Genomic DNA, 21,651 nt, shown 5'->3' with positions numbered 1-21,651 from the left:
CCCGGATTGCCCCTGGTGCCTTTTTTAAATATTGGGGTTACATTGGCCACCCTCCTGTCTTCAGGTACAATGGATGATTTTAATGATAGGTTACAAATTTGAACTAATAGATCAGAAATTTCATTTTTGAGTCCCTTCAGAACCCTGGGATGTATACCATCTGGTCCAGGTGATTTGCTATTCTTTAGTTTGTCAATCTGGCCTACTACATTTTCCAGGTTCACAGTGATTTGGTTCAGTTCATCTGAGTCATCACCCTTGGGTATCTCTCCAACATCCTCATTAATAAATACAGAAGCAAAGAATTAATTTAGTCTTTCTGCAATGGCCTTATCTTCCCTCAGAGCCTCTTTAACCCCTTGGTCATCTAATGGTCCAACAGACTCCCTCACAGGTTTCTTGGCCGTAGAGGTTTTGCCTCTACGGCCAACTTCATTTCAAATTCTCTCTTCACTTGTGTTAATGTTTTACACTTAACTTGACAATGCTTATGCTTTTTCCTATTTTCTTCAGATGGATCCTTCTTCCAATTTTTGAAGGATTTTTTTGGTTAAAATAGCTTCTTTCACCTCATATTTTAACCATGCCAGTAATAGTTTTGCCTTCCTTCCACCTTTCTTAATGCATGGAATACATCTGGATTACACATCTAAAATTGTATTTTTAAACAAGGTCAATTCCTGTTGAACACAATCTTTGCAGCTGCAAAGTTTCTGGTTTTTTTCTAACTAATTTCCTCATTTATCAAAGTTTCCCTTTTGAAAATTTAGTGTTAGAGCTGTAGATTTACTTATTGTTCCCCTTCCAGTTATTAGTTCAAATTTGATCATGTTATGATCACTATTGCCAAGTGGCCCCACCACCGTTACCTCTCACCAAATCCTGCGTTCCACTAAGAACTAAATCTAAAATAGCTCCCTCTCTTGTTGGTTCCTGAACCAATTGCTCCATGATGCAGTCATTTATCCATCCAGGAACTTTATGCCTCTAGCATGTACTGATGTTACATTTACCCAGTCAATATTGGGGTAACTGAAATCTTACACAAAAAGAGTCAATGGTAAACCACAACAATAAATCTAATAACAAAAATGTGGAAACCAAAATATTTTTAGATTATAGCCTAAGAAGGTGTCAGCAAGCCTGACGTTATATGTCTTTAACATAGACACTAACAGGTCTTCTCAATCATCCACCTTCATCATCCTTTAATGCTTCAAAAATAATTTTTATAATTTCTTTTTTCTTATTATTTTTTAAAATAGTCCTCCATCCATAATATCAAAATGACTCAGACTCTTAACAGTCATGCATTATTATTGCCAGGCTTGCTGACACCTTCTTAGGCTATAATCTAAAAATATTTTGGTTTCCACATTTTTGTTATTAGGTAATTGAAATCTCCCATTATTACTGCATTGCCAAATTGGTTAGCTTCCCTGATTTCTCTTAGCATTTCATCATCTGTCTGACCATTTCGTCAAAGTGGATGGTAGTATACACCTATCACTATACTCTTACCCAACACACATGGGATTTCTACCTATATAGATTCTACTGAGATTTAGTCTCTTGTATGATCTTTATCCTGTTGGACTCTATACCCTCCTGGACATAAAGTGCCACACCCTCACCAAGTTGATCCTACCTATCATTGCAATATAATTTGTACCCTGAAATAGCACTGTACCATTGGTTGAGGGCCTTTCTCCTGTGCCTGACCCAAAAGTAATTAATTCTCTGGCCTGCATGACATCCACAGAGCCCAGCCACCAAGAGGCACTGCCCAGAAACCACCCACAAGGAAGGAGGAAGGGAGGCAAAAAAGGGAGAGAATCAGCATTGAGTGCAAGGTTTCCTTACTCTCATTGCTTCCTGAGGGAGAGGGCTAACCATCTTCACACCTCTGGACTCTCTTGCAAACCATCAGAATCTCTACCAAGGCACTTAACTGAGGGAGGGAGTCCTATCACCTCAAAAGACTACCTTCGAACTGCCCGTCCTAATCCTGAAAGGCCTATGTCCACCATCTGATGGAAATAGAAAATACTGGCAAACTGAACTGAAAATACTGGCAAACTGAACATCTGATGGAAATAGAAAATACTGGCAAACTGAACTGAACAGTATGATACTATGTGAGTATGACATCTCCAATTGCTGGCTGTCATGCATAACCCACTTGTGTGGACTGGCCTATCTGAATGCAGAGAAATTGTTGCTGTTGCGGAACTACAGGCAGGATCTGGTAACATTTGAATTGTCAAAAGGGGCATCTCTGGAAATACAGACTTTTAAAAGCATAGTATGTGCACCTTGCAAAAAGTCTGTTCCGATTCTGTACAGATGGACTGGACCACACATGCTGTTCCTTTATTTGAGCTACAGTTTCTCTGAGCTGTTCTCTGAAAAGGTGATCACCCAGGCAAGGGATATCTTCCAACTTCTCAGAGATCATCATGTAAGCTACTGGCTTTCAACCAAGCCATGTGGCATGCTTCAGTGTTGGCTGATGAAGAGCTTGCCATGGTATCAAATGCCTCGTAAATAGATTGAATATGATAATGTATACTCTCTTCAGTATCCCAGAGTGGCTGAGGATATGGAGATTGTCTTACACCGGATGGGAAAAAAGGCTTTAGTTTTTGCATACAATCATAGAAATGGTGAGCAGAAATCCATGCATTAAGCATGGAGCTTTGGAAAATCTTTTTCCCGAAATTGTCCAGTAACCTGGGATCCTTCCTATTTGAGAATATCCTTGGTTTTCTTTGCTCTTTTAAGAGCTGATTCTACCACAATTGATTGATGGGGTACTTGTACTATTGTTAGGATTTCTGCACTCTATATTTGAGGTCTAGTTTCCTTGCAACTAGGGTACAGGAAATTCAATTTTCCCATATTCTTGTTTATAATTTTTGCAATATATCATGGATTGGAATGGCTGCTGGCTCTGCTGTTGTCTCCAGAGTCTCCACTAACCAGTCGAAGGGCTGATATGCCCTCTGTCCTTGCATGGATGGTGGAACATCCTCTACTGATACTAGAATGGAATCCTGTACATCTGGGCTCTCCAAAATTTGAACTTGAAACCCATTAGATTTAAGAAATACCAGAAAGCAAATAAGGTCTGGCATTTCCAGATATTGCTCTTATTCCATTAATTTTGTTGGTATAAATGCTCTGGCAACTGGTGAGGATAGGGGAATCATGTCCTCTTCTGCTCCTGACAAAGTAGCTTTGCATACAGCAGCGTTGGAAGAACTGCAGCACGATGCATTGATGCATTAGACATGAACGATTTTAGGACAATTCTTCAGTCATTAATTTTTTTGAATATTGATTACTGCAATTCGTTACTGCGTTTTCCTCTCTCCACACTACACCCATTACAGGTGTTACAGAATGCCGCCGCCAGAATATTGACAAATAAAAAGAAATGTGACCATATTACACCAGTTCTAATTTAACTCCATTGGCTGCCTACCAGGTTCAATACAAAACAGTATGTATTATATACGATGAAAAAACGGAATGGCTCAATATAGCCATTCGACTGCATGTCCCACAGAGAAACCTTAGGTTGGCAGATAAAGCTCTATTAAATATTCCATCAATAAGGTCTGCCCACCTAAGTCAGGTTCGTGATAGAGCAATATCAATCCCGGAACCGAAGCTTTGGAACACATTACCTACTCAACTAAGACTTCAAGCAGACTGTAAGAAATTTAAGAAAATCTCAAGACATGGCTATCTGAATGTGCATACGCGGACATAACTAATTAATGATCCTCACGTTTCTTTTAATTGTACCAGAATTACATACACAGACTAAACTAAGTAACAATCATTGGGCTTTTATGGTATTTATGTTTTATGATGTTTAAAAACTGTTTATCTTATTACCTTTTTAAGCTCTTATGTTTACTTTGTAATAACTGGTTTTTAAGTATTTTTATATTTTGTGTTTATTAATTCTTAATTATCTATTTTTATAACATGTAACTATTTTTAACTGAATTATTGTATTTCCCTGGTTCCATTGGCTTGTAAACCGTTGTGAAGATCCCGAGGCAACGGTATATAAAAATCAACATACAAACATGATGGAGAAGTTTGTTCCAATGGTCTATAGTTTTGAGGATCGATACATTTCATATTCCATGCCTCGAGAGTGCCTGCATCAGCGAGTGAGTCAACGCCAAGCCTCAAGATTTTTTCCAAATCAGCTGCACCAGCAGCTGTGCAGAACTATGCTTCTTTTTCTTAGATGCATCTCACTTTTGCTTGCTCAATCCCAAGGATTTTGCCTGTCCCACCCAAGAGAGATATTTTTGAGGAGCTCCTGCTCAACTCCAAACCCACAAAACAGATGAGGCTGCGCTCTGGGAAGAGGAAAGACTGACTTTTCAAAGACTTGTGCAGTTCATCCATGTTCCAGGCCCTCGACTTCTGTGAATGCAGGCACTTCCAGCTACAATCTTAACAGGCGTGGACGTAGTCCAGTCCTAGGCAGCAGTAGCACAGATCACGTCCTACTACAAATACCATCCTTAAATCCACTCGCAATGTCTTTCTTTTTGCCAGACATCCTGAAGACTTTTTTTTTTTTTTTTTTTTTTTTAAAAGGTGGCACTAAGGCAGTGAAGCAACTTAAAGAGAAGGTTTTACAGAAAAAGTAGATGAGAGATAGCAAATGTTGCTTACCTGTAAAAGGTGTTCTCACAGGACAGCAGGATGTTAGTCCTCACATATGGGTGACATCACAGGATGGAGCCCTGTACGGAAAACTTTTCTGTCAAAGTTTCTACAAAGCTTTGACTGACACTGGCACACTAGGTGCACTCAGCATGCTCAGCCTGCAATTATCCCTGAGACCATAAGTGTCTCCCTCAGTCTCGTCTTATAGCTAAAAGCGCAAGCGAAACTAAAATAAAAGTAAAAACGTATACAGACCCATCTCCGTGGGGTGGCAGGTGGGTTTTGTGAGGACTAACATCCTGCTGTCCTGTGAGAAAGGAAAATTAGTTCTTACCTGATAATTTTCGTTCCTGTAGTACCACGGATCAGTCCAGACCATGGGTTGAGCCCCGCTTCCAGCAGGTGGAGCCGGACCAAAGTTCTAAGGGTTTTTTTTTTTTGTTTTTTTTTATTTAGCATTTTTTTATATACCGAGGTAGAGCAGAGTAGCCTTCACTCCGGTTTACAAATTATAACAACATGTTACATAAAACTATTGAAGACATTGAAGAAAAACAACAATTAACAATCTGGTAGCCTATATAAGGACGGAACCCACTCTGGAACCCTCAGTATAACCATTGTCAAAGCAGAAAGTACAAGATCATGCAAGTAACAGGTTAACTAGTAATTTAATTTAAACCAAACAAAATAAGAGAACAATTGAATGAACTGTGTAACTAAACGCTCTTGTATATCTACCCCTGATCATCGTAAAGATGCTTCCAGTGCTTATCAGTAAATTCCAGGAAGACAATGCGGAGATAGAAAAAGAAAATCCTATAAGAAGGAAAAAGAATTTGAGCGGCAGAAGAACGGGCGGGCGTCTGGACTGATCCGTGGTACTACAGGAACGAAAATTATCAGGTAAGAACTAATTTTCCTTTCCCTGTACGTACCCGGATCAGTCCCGCTCGAAGCACCTGCCGACCAAAGGAACCAAAGACTGGAGCCTGAACGTCAAGTCGGTAGTGACGAGCAAAAGTATGAAGAGATTTCCATGTAGCTGCCCTACATATCTCTTGCAGAGACACCGATTGAGACTCCACCTAAGAGGCCGCTTGAGAACGGCTTTTAGGCCTTCAGGAACTGCTCAGCCCTTGCAAATGTAGGCAGAAGAAATTGCATCCTTCAACCAGCGAGCGATCATAGCCTTAGAAGCTTGCTTCCCCCTGTTGTGTCCACTCCACAGGACAAAAAGATGATCGGAGACCCGGAAATCATTAGTGACCTCAAGATAACGCAATAAGACTCGTTTGACATCGAGACGACGAAGATCACTACCACCAGACGTCGCGATATCTTCTGGCGAAAAAGCAGGAAGTTCAACGGACTGATTAATATGAAAAGACGAAACCACCTTGGGTAAGAAAGAAGGTACGGTCTTGAGAGGCACCCGAGTCCGAGAAACGTAAGAAAGGGTCTCTACAGGATAGGGCTTGGAGCTCAGACACTCTCCTGCTGAACAAATAGCGACCAAGAAGACAGTCTTGAGAGTCAAGTCTCTGAGAGTGGCACGACTGAGAGGCTCGAATGGCGCCGTACAAAACGCTCGAAGTACAAAATTTAAACTCCACAAAGGACAAAAAGAGCGGACAGGCGGTTTCAGGTGCTTAACGCCCCTGGGAAAACATACAACATCCAGATGAGAGGCGACCGCCCGACCTTCAATGGAGCCCAGGAGGGAACCAAGAGCCGAAACCTGAACTCGCAGGGAGCTGACCGAAAGACCCTTGGAGAGACCACGCTGAAGAAAGGTGAGTATCACCGAAACGGAAGGCAAACATGTCGAAACACCCAACTCCTCGCAGATGCTTTCAAAAACCTTCCAGACTCGGACATAGGTAAGCGATGTTGACTGTTTGCGAACCCTAAGGAGGGTGGCAATAACTTCTTCCTTATATCCTCTGCGTCTCAAACGTCTCCGTTCAAAAGCCATGCCGCTAGACAGAAGCAATCCGCCTGGTCGAAAAATACGGGACCCTACCGCAGAAGATGGGACAGGTGACCGAGACGAAGAGGTCCGTCCGCAGTGAGATTCACCAGGTCCGCGAACCACGGCAGTTGGGGCCATTCGGGGGCCACGAGAATGACCGGTCCGCGATGGAGCTCTATTCTCCGTAGAACCTTCCCCACTAACGGCCACGGTGGGAACACGTAAAGTAGAACGTCGGAGGGCCAGGGAAGAACAAGCGCGTCCACCCACTCCGAACAATGCTCCCTCCACTGGCTGTAAAACCGGGGAGCCTTGGCGTTGGATAGTGTCGCCATGAGGTCCAGGTGAGGGGGACCCCACTTGTGCATGATTAGGTCCATCACTACGTCTGACAACTCCCACTCGCCGGGATCGAGATGCTGTCGACTGAGGAAGTTGGCTTGAACATTCTCCTTGCCTGCTATGTGGGAGGCCGCCAGGTGATACAAGCGCCTCTCTGCCCAGAGAAAAAGCTGGCTGGCCTCTAGCGTCATTAGACGACTTCGAGTACCCCCCTGCCGATTTATGTAGGCCACCGTGGTGGAATTGTCGGAAAGCACCCGGACCGCTTTGTGGCGAATCAGAGGAAGAAAAAATTTGAGGGCCAGGCGAACCGCTCGGGCTTCTAGACTATTGATGTGCCACCGTGACTGGGACAGGGACCAGAACCCTTGAGTCATTTGGGATTGGCAGACGGCCCCCCAACCGGAGAGGCTGGCATCCGTCGTCACTATGATCCAAGAGGGAGTCAGAAGAGGCATCCTCTTGAGAAGGCGAGCCTGGGAGAACCACCATTGTATATTGGCAATGGTAGAGTCGGAGAGAGGGATAATCTCCTGGTATTGTTCGGTTATTGGCTTCCAACGGGATAACAAAACTTTCTGTAGAGGACGCATATGAGCAAACGCCCAGGGGACGAGATTGATCGTGGAAGCCATGGTCCCTACAACCTGCAGGTAATCCCAAGCCGTGGGAAGCGGTAGAGACACGAAAATGTTCAATTGATCGATCAGGCTGAGTGCCCGCGAGTCCGAGAGAAAAACTTTCCCGACCCGGGTGTTGAAAAGAGTGCCCAGGAATTCTAGCTCTTGTGAGGGCCGAAGGTTGCTTTTGGAGTAGTTGATTATCCAGCCGAGTGAAGTGAGAAGGGCCAATACTCTGTCCACCCGAGCACGCAGGGGGCAGCAGACTTGGCGCTTACCAACCAGTCGTCCAGATAAGGATGAATTAATATCCCCTCTCATCGGAGAGCTGCCGCAACGACCACCATTATCTTGGTGAAGGTGCGGGGAGCAGTCGCGAGACCGAAGGGAAAGGCCCAAAACTGGAAGTGCTGGCCTAGGATCTGAAAACGAAGGAACCTTTGGTGTTCCTGATGGATGGGGATGTGAAAATAGGCCTCCGTCAGATCGAGGGAAGCTAGAAATTTGCCGGGACGGACCGCCGCAATTACTGCACGCAGGGTTTCCATCTTGAAACGGGGAACCCTGAGAGCTCGATTGACCCACTTGAGATCCAAAATAGGGCAAAAGGAATCGTCCTTTTTGGGAACAACGAAGTAAATTGAATACTGGCCGGCACCCTGTTCTTGCACTGGTACCGGAAGGATCGCCCCCAATTCCTGAAGTCTCAACAAGGTGTGACAAACCGCCGGCCGCTTAGAACTGCTGCAAGGGGACTCGATATATAGGTCCTGCAGGTCCCTGGCAAACTAACGCGTAGCCGTGTTCTATCACTTCGAGAACCCAGAGATCGGATGTAATTTTGGCCCACTCCTCGAGAAACAGAGAAAGACGCCCACCTAAGTTTCGAGCAGAGGAATGGACCGGCTGAATCTCATTGGGGAGCTGACTTAGCGGTCATGAGTTGCTGATGGCCATCTCGGAAGCCTCGATGACTGCGAAAGGAATGGGACCAAGACTGTGACCTGGATACTCCTCCCCCTGAGGAAGGATCCACGGGCCCTGTTCCGTATCGGCGGTTCCCCCTGAAGCGAGTGCAAGTCGGGAAAAAAGACTTTGACTGCTTGGGATGGTCCTCTGGCAGCTTGTGGACCTTGTTCTCACCCAAGGATTTAATAAGCTGCTCCAGGTCGTCACCAAAAAGCAACTTGCCCTTAAAAGGAAGAGTGCCCAACTGAGCCTTAGAAGAAGCATCAGCGGACCAATTATGTAGCCATAGAAGACGTCGGGCCGAGACCGCAGAAACCATAGCCTTTGCTTGGACCCGAAGCACCATAGGCAATAGCGCCCTCCAAACGCTCAGCTTTGCTCAGCCTCTGCAGACGGGAGGTCCTGGGTGCTGACTGTTGCATCCACCTAAGGCTTGCCCGCTGCATGTCGGCCGGACTCCTAGAGCTAAAACCTCAAAAATGCGCTTCAAATAAAATTCAAGCTTACGGTCCTGCACATCCCGTAATGCTGTGGCGCCCACCACTGGAATGGTGGTAAGTTTTGTCACCGCAGTAACAGAAGAATCAACTTTTGGAATTTTTAACAAGTCCAGGCAGTCCTCAGGGAGTGGATAGAGCTTTTCCATAGCCCTACCAACTTGAAGAACCGTCTCTGGGGACTCCCATTCCTGGAGGAGGAGCAAGCGGTACATCGGATGAAAAGGAAGGCACGCGGTAACACCCTGAGTCCCACCAGGACCGGGTCTGCATTTGGTGTCATCGCCGCCACCACAGAATCATCTGGGGGGGCTTCAATTCCCAATTCCTGGAGAACAAAAGGAATAAGAGGCTCTAGTTCCTCCCGTTGAAACAAGCGCAGAACACGGGGATCGTCGCCTTCCAGTGGGGGGGCTTGGGCCGAGATATCATTCTCCCCTTCATCCAACTGGTCCACGGAAGGCTGGGGGGGGGGGGGGTCTACCGGGGCGGGGGGAGTTCCCGGGACCACCCTGACCGAGCCCTGAGGGTCTGGAATAGGAACGGGGGACGGCACAGGCAAAAGATGATTCGGGGGAGGGGGAGCTATTGTACTATTGTAAACTTACTTGGCTAGCTTGAACTATTGTAAGCTAGCCAAGTAAGTTTCATGAAGCAAAAGAACAAAATCCGAAGAAAAACGGGTCCGGGACGATTTTCCCATGGGGGGGAGCGGATGAGGAGGGGGGGGGGGTCCAAGCCACCTCCCCGAGAGCGAACCGGGGTGGTAAAAAGTGAAGAAATTGGGTCCCCTGCCCCAGGAGAAGTAGACTGTGTTTCCTCAGAAACACCTAAAATGGCTGCCGTTCCGAGACGGGAACGGCCTGGCGGTACGTCGGGGAGTCCGACCCAGAGGTTTAAAAGTAGGCGAAACCGAAGAGCAGCCTTCCCCCCCCGAAAGGCACCTGGAGCATACTCCCTCGCGGGAGAGTCGGGAGGCCGACTCTCCACACGCTATACAAGAAAGTGGCCGCAGCATGAGCAGGGAAAAAAACAGCTGCAATGTCAATTAAAAACAGCTGTCCGGGGAGCCCCTGAGGAGCTGAGCGGGAGATTGAACTCCGCTCCCTCCTCACAAAAAGCTGCTGCCTTACTATTTTTTTTATTATTTTTTTTTTAAACAAAAACGGAATGGTCCTCTGTGGTAAAATACAAAATCTCCCTTATTATTTCTTTTCCTTTTTTTATTCACAGAGACAGAGGAAAAGACATCCCTGAAAGCCCAAGCGAGGAATATACATTTCGGGGGACGGCAGCAGAGAAAGTGGGGAGAGGGACTGGCACCACCAGTATCACCCACACTAAGTCACCGGGAAGGGAACCTAGGCTGATAAAAATCAAGGGGCAAAGCTCCCCTAGGAACCCCAAGAGCGAGGGAGACAGAATTGTCTACCCTAACACAGTCAGAGAAAAATTTCTCTGTAAAATTCTTTTTTTTTTTAATATATAAGGCAAACTAAAAATGTACTTGCGTGAGATTGCCCCAGAAAGAAAGAAGAAACCACCAAAGAGCACAGAGGGCAAGCTAACAGGGAACTACAGGGTGAGCTATTGCACCTGCTGGAGACAGACAAATACTGAGGGTTCCAGGGTGGGTTCCATCCTTATATAGGCTACCCTTAGAACTTTGGTCTGTCAACACCTGCTGGAAGGGGGGCTCAACCCATGGTCTGGACTGATCTGGGTACGTACAGGGAACACCTGTTACAGGTAAGCAACATTTGCTTTCTCACAGGACAAGCAGGATGGTAGTCCTCACATATGGGTGAGTACCAAGCTGAGGATGCCTGAGAGTGCACCAAAGGCACCCAAGACGTGCAAAAGGCGCAACGACGGGGATAGAATTTGGAACGGAGGGCATCCTGAAACCCTTAATGGGTTGGTGGAAGGATGTTGGGTAGTTAACCCAAAAGGAATAGAAGTAGACGGATTGGCCAAACATGGAGCATGCCAGCTAGTCGTATCTAAGCAATAATGGTTGAGAGAGCTCCAGGTCGCAGCCAGATAAATATGTACAAGCAGGAGCGGCCGAAGGCAAGTTATGGAGGCTGGGACGGACGCAACAGAGTGTGGTCACACACAGTGTTGTAGTGAAATGCCTGTTTGTTGGTAGGAAAAAGATACAGACCGTCAATTAGGAGGAATAGGTCTGTTTGCCCACTGGAACTCGCAGCTTGACTCTTGCCACAGAAGGAAAGAGTTAGGTGGAATTCCTATGGAGTGTAGTACGATCTAGATAGAATGCAAGTGCACTATTACTGTCCAAGGAGTGGAAAAACCCTTTCGCATTTAACATTTTGTGTATATATATATATATATACACATACACACACACACACACACACCTAATTACCTGAACTTGAATTAGAAGCTGGATTTCTTCATGGAATGTATCTACTCTTCCTTGCAACTTTCTCAGCAAATTCCAGATCAACAGTGCTGATTCCAGTGGGGTAATTCTCTCATCTTTTTCAAACTGGACATCTTTAATGAAAGGAAAATAAGTAATAATAAAAGTATATTGTTCAAATGATCTCATTAGTTAATTTGTTTTGCTTATCTTTAGCTCTAACAAAGTTTGTAAAATAAAGATTTCAGTCTCAGTTTTTCTTTCCAATTCTTACATCAAAAGTCACTTTACATTACCAAAACACGAGCCTCATTACACAAAAAAAGTGTTCCAAATAGGATTTTGTGACATTTAGAAATGTGAAAGTAATTCTGTTTTAAAATCAGTAACAAAAAAAGTACTGTTGTAATATAAGCATTTCTAAATAGACCACCAATTCTGTTGTTACTCAGTAATTTTAAAACTTTTGTGATTTTCATTTAAATAAGGTAAAAATGTACAGTAAGTTTGCTTATCATAAAACGTTTTTTCCGTAGATAGCAGGATAAATTAGCCATTACATGTGAAGTGACATCATCTGGAGGCACTGGACTCGTCTCTCCAAGCTAGTAGATCTTTGAGCTCTACAGAGCACGTACAGGGAGTTCCTGTGCGGGTGTTGCCTCATGGTCTCATCAGTCTATATCGGAGCAATTCTAGCTATGTAGTTGAGTCTCCAGGAAGGCGAGTGAGTATTCCATGGCTATTTCATCTGTTTATCTAAGGAAAACATCATTTACACTAAGCAAACTTGCTTTTTCCGTTGACAAGCAGAATGAATTAGCCATTACATGTGGGGCATCCCAAGCTGAGGGCTGCAGTGTATTTACTTAATAAGCAACCTGGCTCTAATGGTAGAAAGTGTACTACAGCAAGATTAGATTTTGCAAAACTGCTTGTCCAAATTTGCTGCCAGTCTTTGAGAGGTTATCAAGACAGTAGTAGGACATAAAAATATGAATGAAAGACAAAGTTGCAGCTTTGCAGATATCTTCAATAGGTTCTTCTCAAAGACGAGCACAGTAGCAGACATGGCTCTCGTTTGATGAGCCTTTACAGAGTCTGACTTGCAGTCCTGCTAAGGTGTAGAAGTAGTGAATACATTCAGTCAGTTAAATAAGGTACACTTGGCAACCGCTACTCCTAGCTTGTCGGGATCATGAGACAAATAGTTGGGAGGTTTTACAAAGTAGCTGATTAAGTTTTTTGTAATACGTGATGGCCCTTTTGCAATCCAGAAAAAATAGGACTTTTTCGCCTTCATGCATATGGGGCCTAGGAAAGAAGACAGGCAATATGATGGATTGACTGATATGGAAATCTGAGATGACCTTTGACAGAAACTTCAGATGAGTATGGAGAAACTCCCTGTTCTGAAAGAACTGTATGTATGGAGGATAGTGGACAAGAGTTTGGAGTTCACAGACTATCGTAGATGAAGTCATTGAGACAAGGAACACCACTTTCTATGTCAAGTACTTGAGAAAAGTTAACTCCAATAGCTCAAGGGGAAGCTTCATTAGTTGAGAAAAGATCACATTCAAATCCCACAGAACAGGTGGCTTTTGTACAGAGGACTAAACATGCCATAGACCTTTCATGAAACAAGACATCAGTGAATGAGTGGAAATCTATTTTCTATCTACTGGAGTATGATAAGCCACTATAGTGCTGAGGTGTACTTGCACCAAAAAGGTGACAAGGCCAGTGTCAGAAAGGTGGAGCAAATATTTAAGTAAAATGAGTCCAAAGCATGTTGTTGCACCATTTGGCGTGCCTATTCCATTTGAAAGCATAGTGTCTTCTAATTGAAGATTTTCTAGATGAGACAGGTATGGTCACAATCTCTGTAGGCAAGTGGAGGCAAGTTATCACTGAGCACTCAACAATCAAGCTGAGAGGTTGAGGGCTAAAAGGCTGGGAATGATGCAATGTCCTGTCTTCCTGAATTAACAAAGTTCAGTCTATTTTCAGAGGTATGGGAGGGCTGCTGGCAAATTGTATGAGATATGCATACCAGATCTGTCTAGGCCAGGGCCATAAGGATCAGACAGATCCTGAAGAATCTTCTGCACTGTTCTGGTAATAAACAATAATGGTAGAAAAGCATACACAAGACTTTGTCCACCAATCACTGAGGAAAGCATCTTGAGCTAGTCTGTAATCGCTTGGCAGAACTGAGAAAAAATTATTTCATTTTTGTACTGCTGTGACATGAATAGATCCACAGACTGTAGACCCCATAAGCTGAACAGTTCATCAGTCACTGATTGCTGCAGAGATCACTTGTGTGATTGAATAACTCTGCTGAGTTGATCTGCCAGCATGTTGAAGAAGCCTGGCAGATAAGTGACCTGTAGAATAGCTCTATTTCGTTCCACCCAATTCCAGATTTTTAGAGCTTCCTGGAGGAGTGACCATGATCCAGTTCCTTCCTATTTGAGGCAAAACATTGCAACCTGGTTGTTTGATACAATCAGGATGCTTTTCCCTTGAAGATGATGTACAAAGGTTGATAGAGCATACTCACAACTCTAGAAGACTGATTTGATAGCGGTTCTCTTTAAGAGTCCAGATGCCTTGTATTCAAAAGGTTCCAGTATGGACGCTCCATTCTTTGGTGGAGGCATCTGTCACCAGAACCACTTCAGAGGAGAGAGCTCAAAGAGGGGTTCCTTACTTGAGAACTTGCAGATGCAACCACTACCATAACTCTGGTTTCATGTTCGCTGTAATTTTTACTTCAGACAACAGCAGTTGAGCCCATTGAATACACAGACCCCATTGGAAGTAATGGATATGAAGAAGAGTAAACAGAACCACATGGATGGCTGCTGCCATGTGACCAAGGACTACCTACCAGGAGCCATCTAACTGATAAACATGGAAAAGAGAAAGTTGCGGATGAGCAACATCATGGTGTTTGCTTGGTCGCGAGGCATAATGCTCTTTCCTGCATTGAGTTTATCCAAGCTCTGATGAATTTGAGTATCCTAGTGCACTCCATGCTCAGAATCTCGAAGTTGGTCAGGAAATCTAAACAATATAGAAGAGCTATGATTGCACTCAGAGAACAGAGCACTTATTCCCCCTTGAGTTCAATGTGATGTCAATTGTCTAGATACAGGAAAACTTGTATCTCCTGGCAACAGAGATGAGCTGCCACTATCACAAGGCATTCACCTGGAAGTGAAGGTAGCACAGTGCAAAGGGTGTTTGTATATGTGAGCTATGCAGCTTTTAGATCTGCATGAGTGTTCTGGGTGTTGGCGGAAGAATGGGGCAACCTGACTCCTTCTCTCGCAGATCTAGGATGGGCTGTGTAGAGCTGGGTTGGCAAAAAATTTGAAAAATCAAAGTCTGAGGTGAATAAGCCAGTGGCTTCTCTAGAGTTTGGACTCCTTGAACAATTTGGTATGCTTTGACAGGTCTTTTGAGACACACATTGAATAATCCTGCATTGGTTGAATTGAAGACGCCCCATGGGTCCATGCACTGTGTATCATGGGATCGTACAATATAGAATCTTGGGCACAGTATGACCGCAGGGTGGATACATTGGAAGGCATCAAGGCCGCTTGTTGAATACAACTGTGCGCCAAATGAGCTGATGGAAAATGTATTAGCCGAGTCGGTGCACCGTACATCACCAATGCTATGGCGCCAACAGCACCAATGATGGCCACATCGACAGTGGTGATGCCAATACACTTCATTAGAAAGTTTGTGCTTGATCAACTCCAGGGAACGTTTGTGCTTGATCAACTCCAGGGATTGATGCCTCTGGTGGAACGTGACTCCATGGTTTCAGTCTGAACGGACATGGAAGTTTTTGATGACCTCCTGCTCAACTCTTTTCCCGGCAAGGCAGATGAGGCTGCACTGCAGGACAACTCCAGAGAGATTTACTGCGGTGGCAATGGGGACTGCGAGATGCACGTCCTACCTGGCCATGTCTGCTGGCCCCCATCAACCGGAACTGGAGGAGGACACACTGAAGAACTCCCCCCCCCCCCCCGGAATGAAGAGCAAGTCGCCAGCACAGAGTCAGCTGCCTGCCCCCCACCCACCAACAAGACCACCGCGACATCAAGGGCATCTGAGGGGTGCACAGCCTACCTGGCCCCTTCTCTGCCAGCCCCAACCACCAGAATTGGCGAAGGATGTGCTGAAGAGCTCCCCCCTCCCCCCGGCATGAAGAGGAAGTCGCCAGCGCAGAGTGGTCTGTCCAGCCCACCAAGAACATCGTGGCAGCGAAGACAGGGCCTCCGGGGTGCGCGACGTGCCTGGCCTTCTCTGCCGCCCCATCAACTGGAACCGGCAGAGAAGACACTGAAGAGCTCCCCCCCCACACCGGAATGAGGAAACTGCTAGTGCCGAGTCAGCTGCCAGCAACAGCCCACCCACCACCTGCTCACCAACAACAAGAACACAGCGGCAGTGCACACCCTTTGTGCACCCCATTGTGCAAACCAAAAGTGCTTTACTCCACTGAACCCTGAATATAATTGCAACAATCAAGGATCAGATGTGCTTCATTGAGCCATTGCTAGGATGGGGTATGTATGGAGAGATAAGGAGTACCCCAAGAAAGAAGCAAAGAAGAAAGATCACTAACTTGGTCTTCCCTTCAATAAGTACTAATTCTTCCACTATCTCCCTCCTGCTTAATGTTTACTCTTCTTTTATTAAAGAACATAAGATATGCCATACTGGGTAAGACCAAGGGTCCATCAAGCCCAGTATCCTATTTCCAACAATGGCCAATCCAAGCCACAAGTACCTGACAAGTACCCAAACATTAGATAGATCACAAACTACTATTGCTTATTAATTAGTGTCATAGCAGTTTATGGATTTATTCTCTAGGAACTTATCCAAACCTTTTTTTTTTAAACCCAGTTACACTAACTACTGTAGCCATATCCTCTGGCAATGAATTCCAGAGTTTAACTATGAGCTGAGTGAAAAATAATTTTCTTTGATTTGTTTTAAATGAGCTATTTGTGAGCCCCGGCTCGCCCATCAGACCGGCACCACCAGGCCTTGAGCTGGATCGTGAGAGGATTGGAACCACCGACTCCACGGGTGACTTCTCGCAGGGAATCGGAGTGGTTAAGCAAGGAATACCATCTAGAGGACTTTCAATCATGGAGAATGCGACTAGAGCACAGCCCCTACCAGGTAATGGCCGGGGAGAGGATGCGGGAAATGTCGCAGTAATAGGAATCTCAGGCCTGGATAATGGTGCCGGGGAGGCTAGGGGAGGAGAAATGGAGAGCCGTGAAACTCTGGGATTGAACTTATTACTTCAGCCTACCTCTGAGGTGACCTTAACTGCGGTCTGGTCAGCGCTGCAGTCAATTGAGAAGTTAATATTGGGACTCTCAAAAGATGTAACAGATTAAAAACCAAACTCTTTCAAATGTGAACCAAATAATGGAGCAAAAGCAAAAGAATGAATCAGTAGAAGCACGTCTGGTAAAATTTGAGAAAATACAGGAAACTGTGATTAAGAAAGAATTTGAGGTTGACAGAAGGCTCGAGAAAATTGAGAATAATTTGAGATCTCACAATTTAAGGTTCACAAATTTTCCTGTTTTGAAGAATGTCTCCCCGGTGGACATATTTAGATTCTATGTTGCTCAGATTTTGAAAGTACCGGAGGAGATAAAACCGGTTATAACAAAAGCATACTATTTACCATATAAAGAAGTGGCCACAGGAAATGCAGAAGATCAATCCTTGCCAGATTTGACTACTCTTCTAGAATCGTCTTTAGAACTGACAGTTTCAAGGAGGAGACCTTTATTGGTCACCTTCGCTTTTCTCATGGATAAAAACAATATATTTAAATATTTCTTCAGGAACCGACAAGCCATGTTCTTTGGATATAAGATTTGGGGCTTTCCTGATCTTGTTAAGAGCACCCAAGATAGGCGAAAGTTCTTTTTGAATATGAGGCCAGAAATATTACAATTGGGAGCGAGGTTCAAATTACAATTTCCTTGTAAATGTCTTGTATTCTTTCGTGATCAGAATTATGTTTTCTTTGATCCACCCCAACTCAGAGATTTCATAGACTCCCATTCTCAAGCTCCCCAGTAATTAAACAACTAGTATGATGGGCATAAGTAAATTTAGTGGTGGTACCTCTCATAAGTCTGTATGTTTAGTATAGTTAAATGAATATTTCCCCAATGTAATGCTCTTTGTTTAGGGGCTCTCCCATATTTCTTTTATTTTATAAAGTGCAATTAGGGGAATATAAAATTTGTTTTTTCTCTATTTCGTTTATTTAGAAACAAGAGTTGCTAATATGCACTTTGTATATTGCCATCAAGTGTTAATACTTGTATAAATGAAGATGTATTTAAAATTGCATAAATAAATAAAAAAAAATAAAAAAAAATAAATGAGCTATTTGCTAACTTCATGGAGTGCCCACTGGTCCTTATATTATCTGAGAGAGTAAATAACCGATTTACGTTAACTTTTTCAAGTCCTTTCATGATTTTGCAGACTTCTATCATATCCCCCCTCAGACGTCTCTTCTCCAAACTGAACAGCCCTAACTTCTTTAGCCTTTCCTCATAGGGCAACAGTTTCATGTCCCTTACATTTTCGTCGCCCTTCTCTGCACGTTCTCCAGTGCAGCTATATCCTTTTTGAGATGCGGTGACCAGAACTGCACACACAGTATTCAAGGTGCAGTCTCACCATGGAGCAATTCGGAGGCATGACATCCTCCTTTTTATTTTCCATTCCCTTCTTAATAATTCCTAACATTCTGCTTGCTTTTTTGATTGCCACAGCACACAGGGCCGACAATTTCAATGTATTATGTACTATATCCACTATGATGCCTAGATCTTTTTACTGGCTGGTAACTCCTAAGATAGAACCTAACATTGTGTAACAATAGCAAGGGTTATTTTTCCCTATATGCATCACTTTGCACTTGTCCAAGTTAAATTTCATCCACCATTTAAAGCCCAATCTTCCAGTCACACAAGATCCTCCTGCAATTCATCACAATCCACTTCAGATTTAACTATTTTGCGTAATTTTGTGTCATCTGCAAATTTGATTACCTCACTTGTTGTACCCCTTTCCAGATCATTTATAAATATATTAAAAAGCATTGGTCCAATACAGATCCCTGAGGCACTCTACTGTTTACCTTTTTCCACTGTAAAAACTATTTAATCCTACTCTCTTGTTCCTGTCTTTTACCCAGCTTGCAATCCACAAAAAGTCATCACCTCCTCTCCCATGACTTTTTTGTTTTCTTAGAAGCCTCTCATGCAGGACTGTCGAATCACTTCTGAAAATCCAAATACACCACATCTATTGGTTCATCTTTGTCCAGGTTTATTCACCCCTTGAAAATAATGTAGGAGATTTGTGAGGCAAGACTTCCCTTGGGTAAATCCATGCTGGCTGTGTCCCATCATACCATGTCTGTCTAAATGATTTGTGGTTTTATTCTTTATAACAGTTTCCATGATTTTTCCCTGCACAGAAGTCAGGCTCACCGGCCTATAGTTTCCTGGATCCCTTTTTAAATATAGGTGTTACATTGGCCATCTTCTAATCTTCTACATTGGACGATTTGAATGACAGGTTACAAATTTTTACTAATAGGTCTGAAATTTCATTTTTTAGTTCTTTCAGAACCCTGGGGTGTATACCATCTAGTCCAGGTGATTTACTACTCTTCAGTTTGTCAATCAGGCCAACCACATCATCCAGGTGCAACGTAATTTGGTTCAGTTGATCTGAATCACCACCCCCGAAAACCTTCTCCAGAGTGGGTCTCTCTCCAATATTCTCGTCAGTAAACACTGAAACAAAGAAATCATTTAATCTTTCCTCAATGGCCTTTTCTTCTCTAAGTGCCCCTTTATCCCCTTGATCATCCAACAGTCCAACTGACTCCCTTGCAGGCTTTCTGCTTCGAATATGTTTAAAAAAGTTTTTATTTGTTAGAGAGGTCCTTACATCTAATGGATCCCTGGCGCACGCTGAACCCAACTGCTCGGGATTTCACTCACATTTCCCGTGCTCATGCCACTCAGTCCAGGATTGATTATTTTCTCATCAGCACTAGCATTTTTCCTAAGGTTACTATGGCAGGGATACTTGAAAGAGAAGTGAGATGTTTACGTATGTGTTAATCAAGCTCATATTGAGGATCCTATTTTGTTTTGGCATGCTGCCAAGGCGGTAATGCGCGGAGAGATTATTGCCTATGTGGCACGACGTCGCTCCTTGATCAATAATCAAATACTTACGCTGAGTTCTCAGTTGTCCCGTGCTTATTCGGGATAACACACCTGTGAATAGGACAAATTACTTTGCCATTCAGAGCGCCCTTAACACGGCCTTACACCAACGCGGGAAAAAAAGTATTTTCTATTACAAATTTTGCTTATTTCAACATGGTAATAAATTGGGCAGAATGTTAGCGAACCTTATTCGCTCTAACCAAGCACCGCGCCGCATCGCAACCTTACGTGCTCCAGGAGGAGGGATAACATGTGACACCATTACTATTCTTTCCATCTTCCGTGACTATTATGCGAAGCTTTATTCGGCAGCTGATACAAACCCGATGGATCGTGACCGCTTTTATTGTAAGTACCCATTGCCGACATTAACGGAGAAACAAGTGAATTTCTTAAATTCCCGGATTTCTGAGACTGAGGTCCGCGCAGCCATTCATCACTCCAAACGTAGTAAGGCCCCGGGGCCTGACGGTTTTATGGGCGAATTTTATAAGTGCCTAATGGATTCTGTTGTGACTCCATTAACTCACGCATACAATGCCTTAATAGAGAAAACAAATTTCTCAGTGCGAGGCAATCTGGCGCATGTCACCTTAATTGCGAAACTGGGTAAAGATCCTACCTGCCCGGAATCATACAGACCCATCTCATTCCTTGATGTGGATCATAAATTTCTCGCAAAAATTTTAGCTGATCGGCTGGCTGGCATTACGCCTCAGCTCATTAGAGCGGATCAGGTTGGGTTTGTGCGGAAACGCTATGCGTTGCGAAACATTCGGAGAGTGATGGCTACTATGACGTTGTGTCAGCAAGTAGGTGAGCCTTACCTATTAGTCAGTTTTGATGCCGAAAAGGCTTTTAATCAGGTGGAGTGGGATTACCTTTTTTTGTGTTGCGGTCCATTGGTATTACAGGGTTTTTTTATTAAGCGTTACAGCTTTTATACAGCTCCCCGATGGCGATCATAGTGGCAAATGCATCTCAGTCGGAGGCTTTTCTTATAACGCGAGGTACTCGACAAGGCTGCCCTCTCTCCCCTTTGTTATTTCTTTTACAGTTAGAGCCTCTTTTGTTGGCAATCCAGGCAAATAAGGGGGTGCGTGGAGTGAGATATTGCTCAGAAACATTCAAGTATGCCGCTTTTGCGGATGATATTCTGGTCTTTTTAACCCACCCAGGTTATCTTACCTTACACAATTTATTGCAAATTTTCATGGATTTTGGACATTTTTCGGGACTTAAATTAAACATCGGGAAGTCGGAAGCGTTGGCCTATCCGGACTCTCTGTGCATTGGTTGGGGGACCCTCATTTCCTTTAAAGTGGGCAAATGGTCATTTCAAATATTTAGGAATTTATCTTTCCACGCAACTGCACCAGATATATGATTTAAATGTGTCCCCCCTTCTCCAATCGTCGGTGACATGATTGGCTACATGGCAGTCGCTCCCGCTATCGTTGATGGGCGGGTAAACCTTTATAAGATGGTTTTGCTGCCCAAGTGGCTTTATCTAATTCAAAACTTGCCCTTGATGATTTTACGGTGGGATCATGCATTGCGGTTCTTTTTATGGGGGCGAAGGAAGGCCCGCATTTCACTTAGATTTTTGCACTTAAAGTGGTGACAAGGAAGTTTAAATGTCCCTAATTTAAAAATATATAATGTGGCGGGGAATCTTCGGGTGGCCCGAGATTGGCTGCTGGGTGAATCGGTACACATTGACCTGGCAGCTGAGCGAACTCTTATGGGATGTTTGGATCCCCGGTATGCCCTGCAAGCCCATGATTTGTCGTGTTTTTTTTCCTCGTTGATTAACCGTTTGCTGTCT

The 21,651-nt window shown here is 44.1% G+C and overlaps 1 protein-coding gene across 5 annotated transcripts in view; it reads right to left on the bottom strand.

The window, feature by feature from the left end:
- TERF1 (telomeric repeat binding factor 1) overlaps nt 1-21,651 on the bottom strand; it is a 276,338-nt gene that overhangs the window by 225,738 nt on the left and 28,949 nt on the right. For all 5 annotated transcript variants that reach the window (XM_029591469.1, XM_029591466.1, XM_029591467.1 and 2 more), the window contains exon 3: nt 11,497-11,627. In XM_029591469.1, the coding sequence (XP_029447329.1) occupies nt 11,497-11,627 (131 nt within the window). The remainder of the gene's footprint in view (nt 1-11,496; nt 11,628-21,651) is intronic.

The sequence above is a fragment of the Rhinatrema bivittatum genome, chromosome 2 (genome assembly GCF_901001135.1).
Source record: "Rhinatrema bivittatum chromosome 2, aRhiBiv1.1, whole genome shotgun sequence".
In the NCBI taxonomy this organism is placed as follows: Eukaryota; Metazoa; Chordata; class Amphibia; order Gymnophiona; family Rhinatrematidae; genus Rhinatrema; species Rhinatrema bivittatum.
This window is presented reverse-complemented; position numbering and strand designations above follow the sequence as displayed.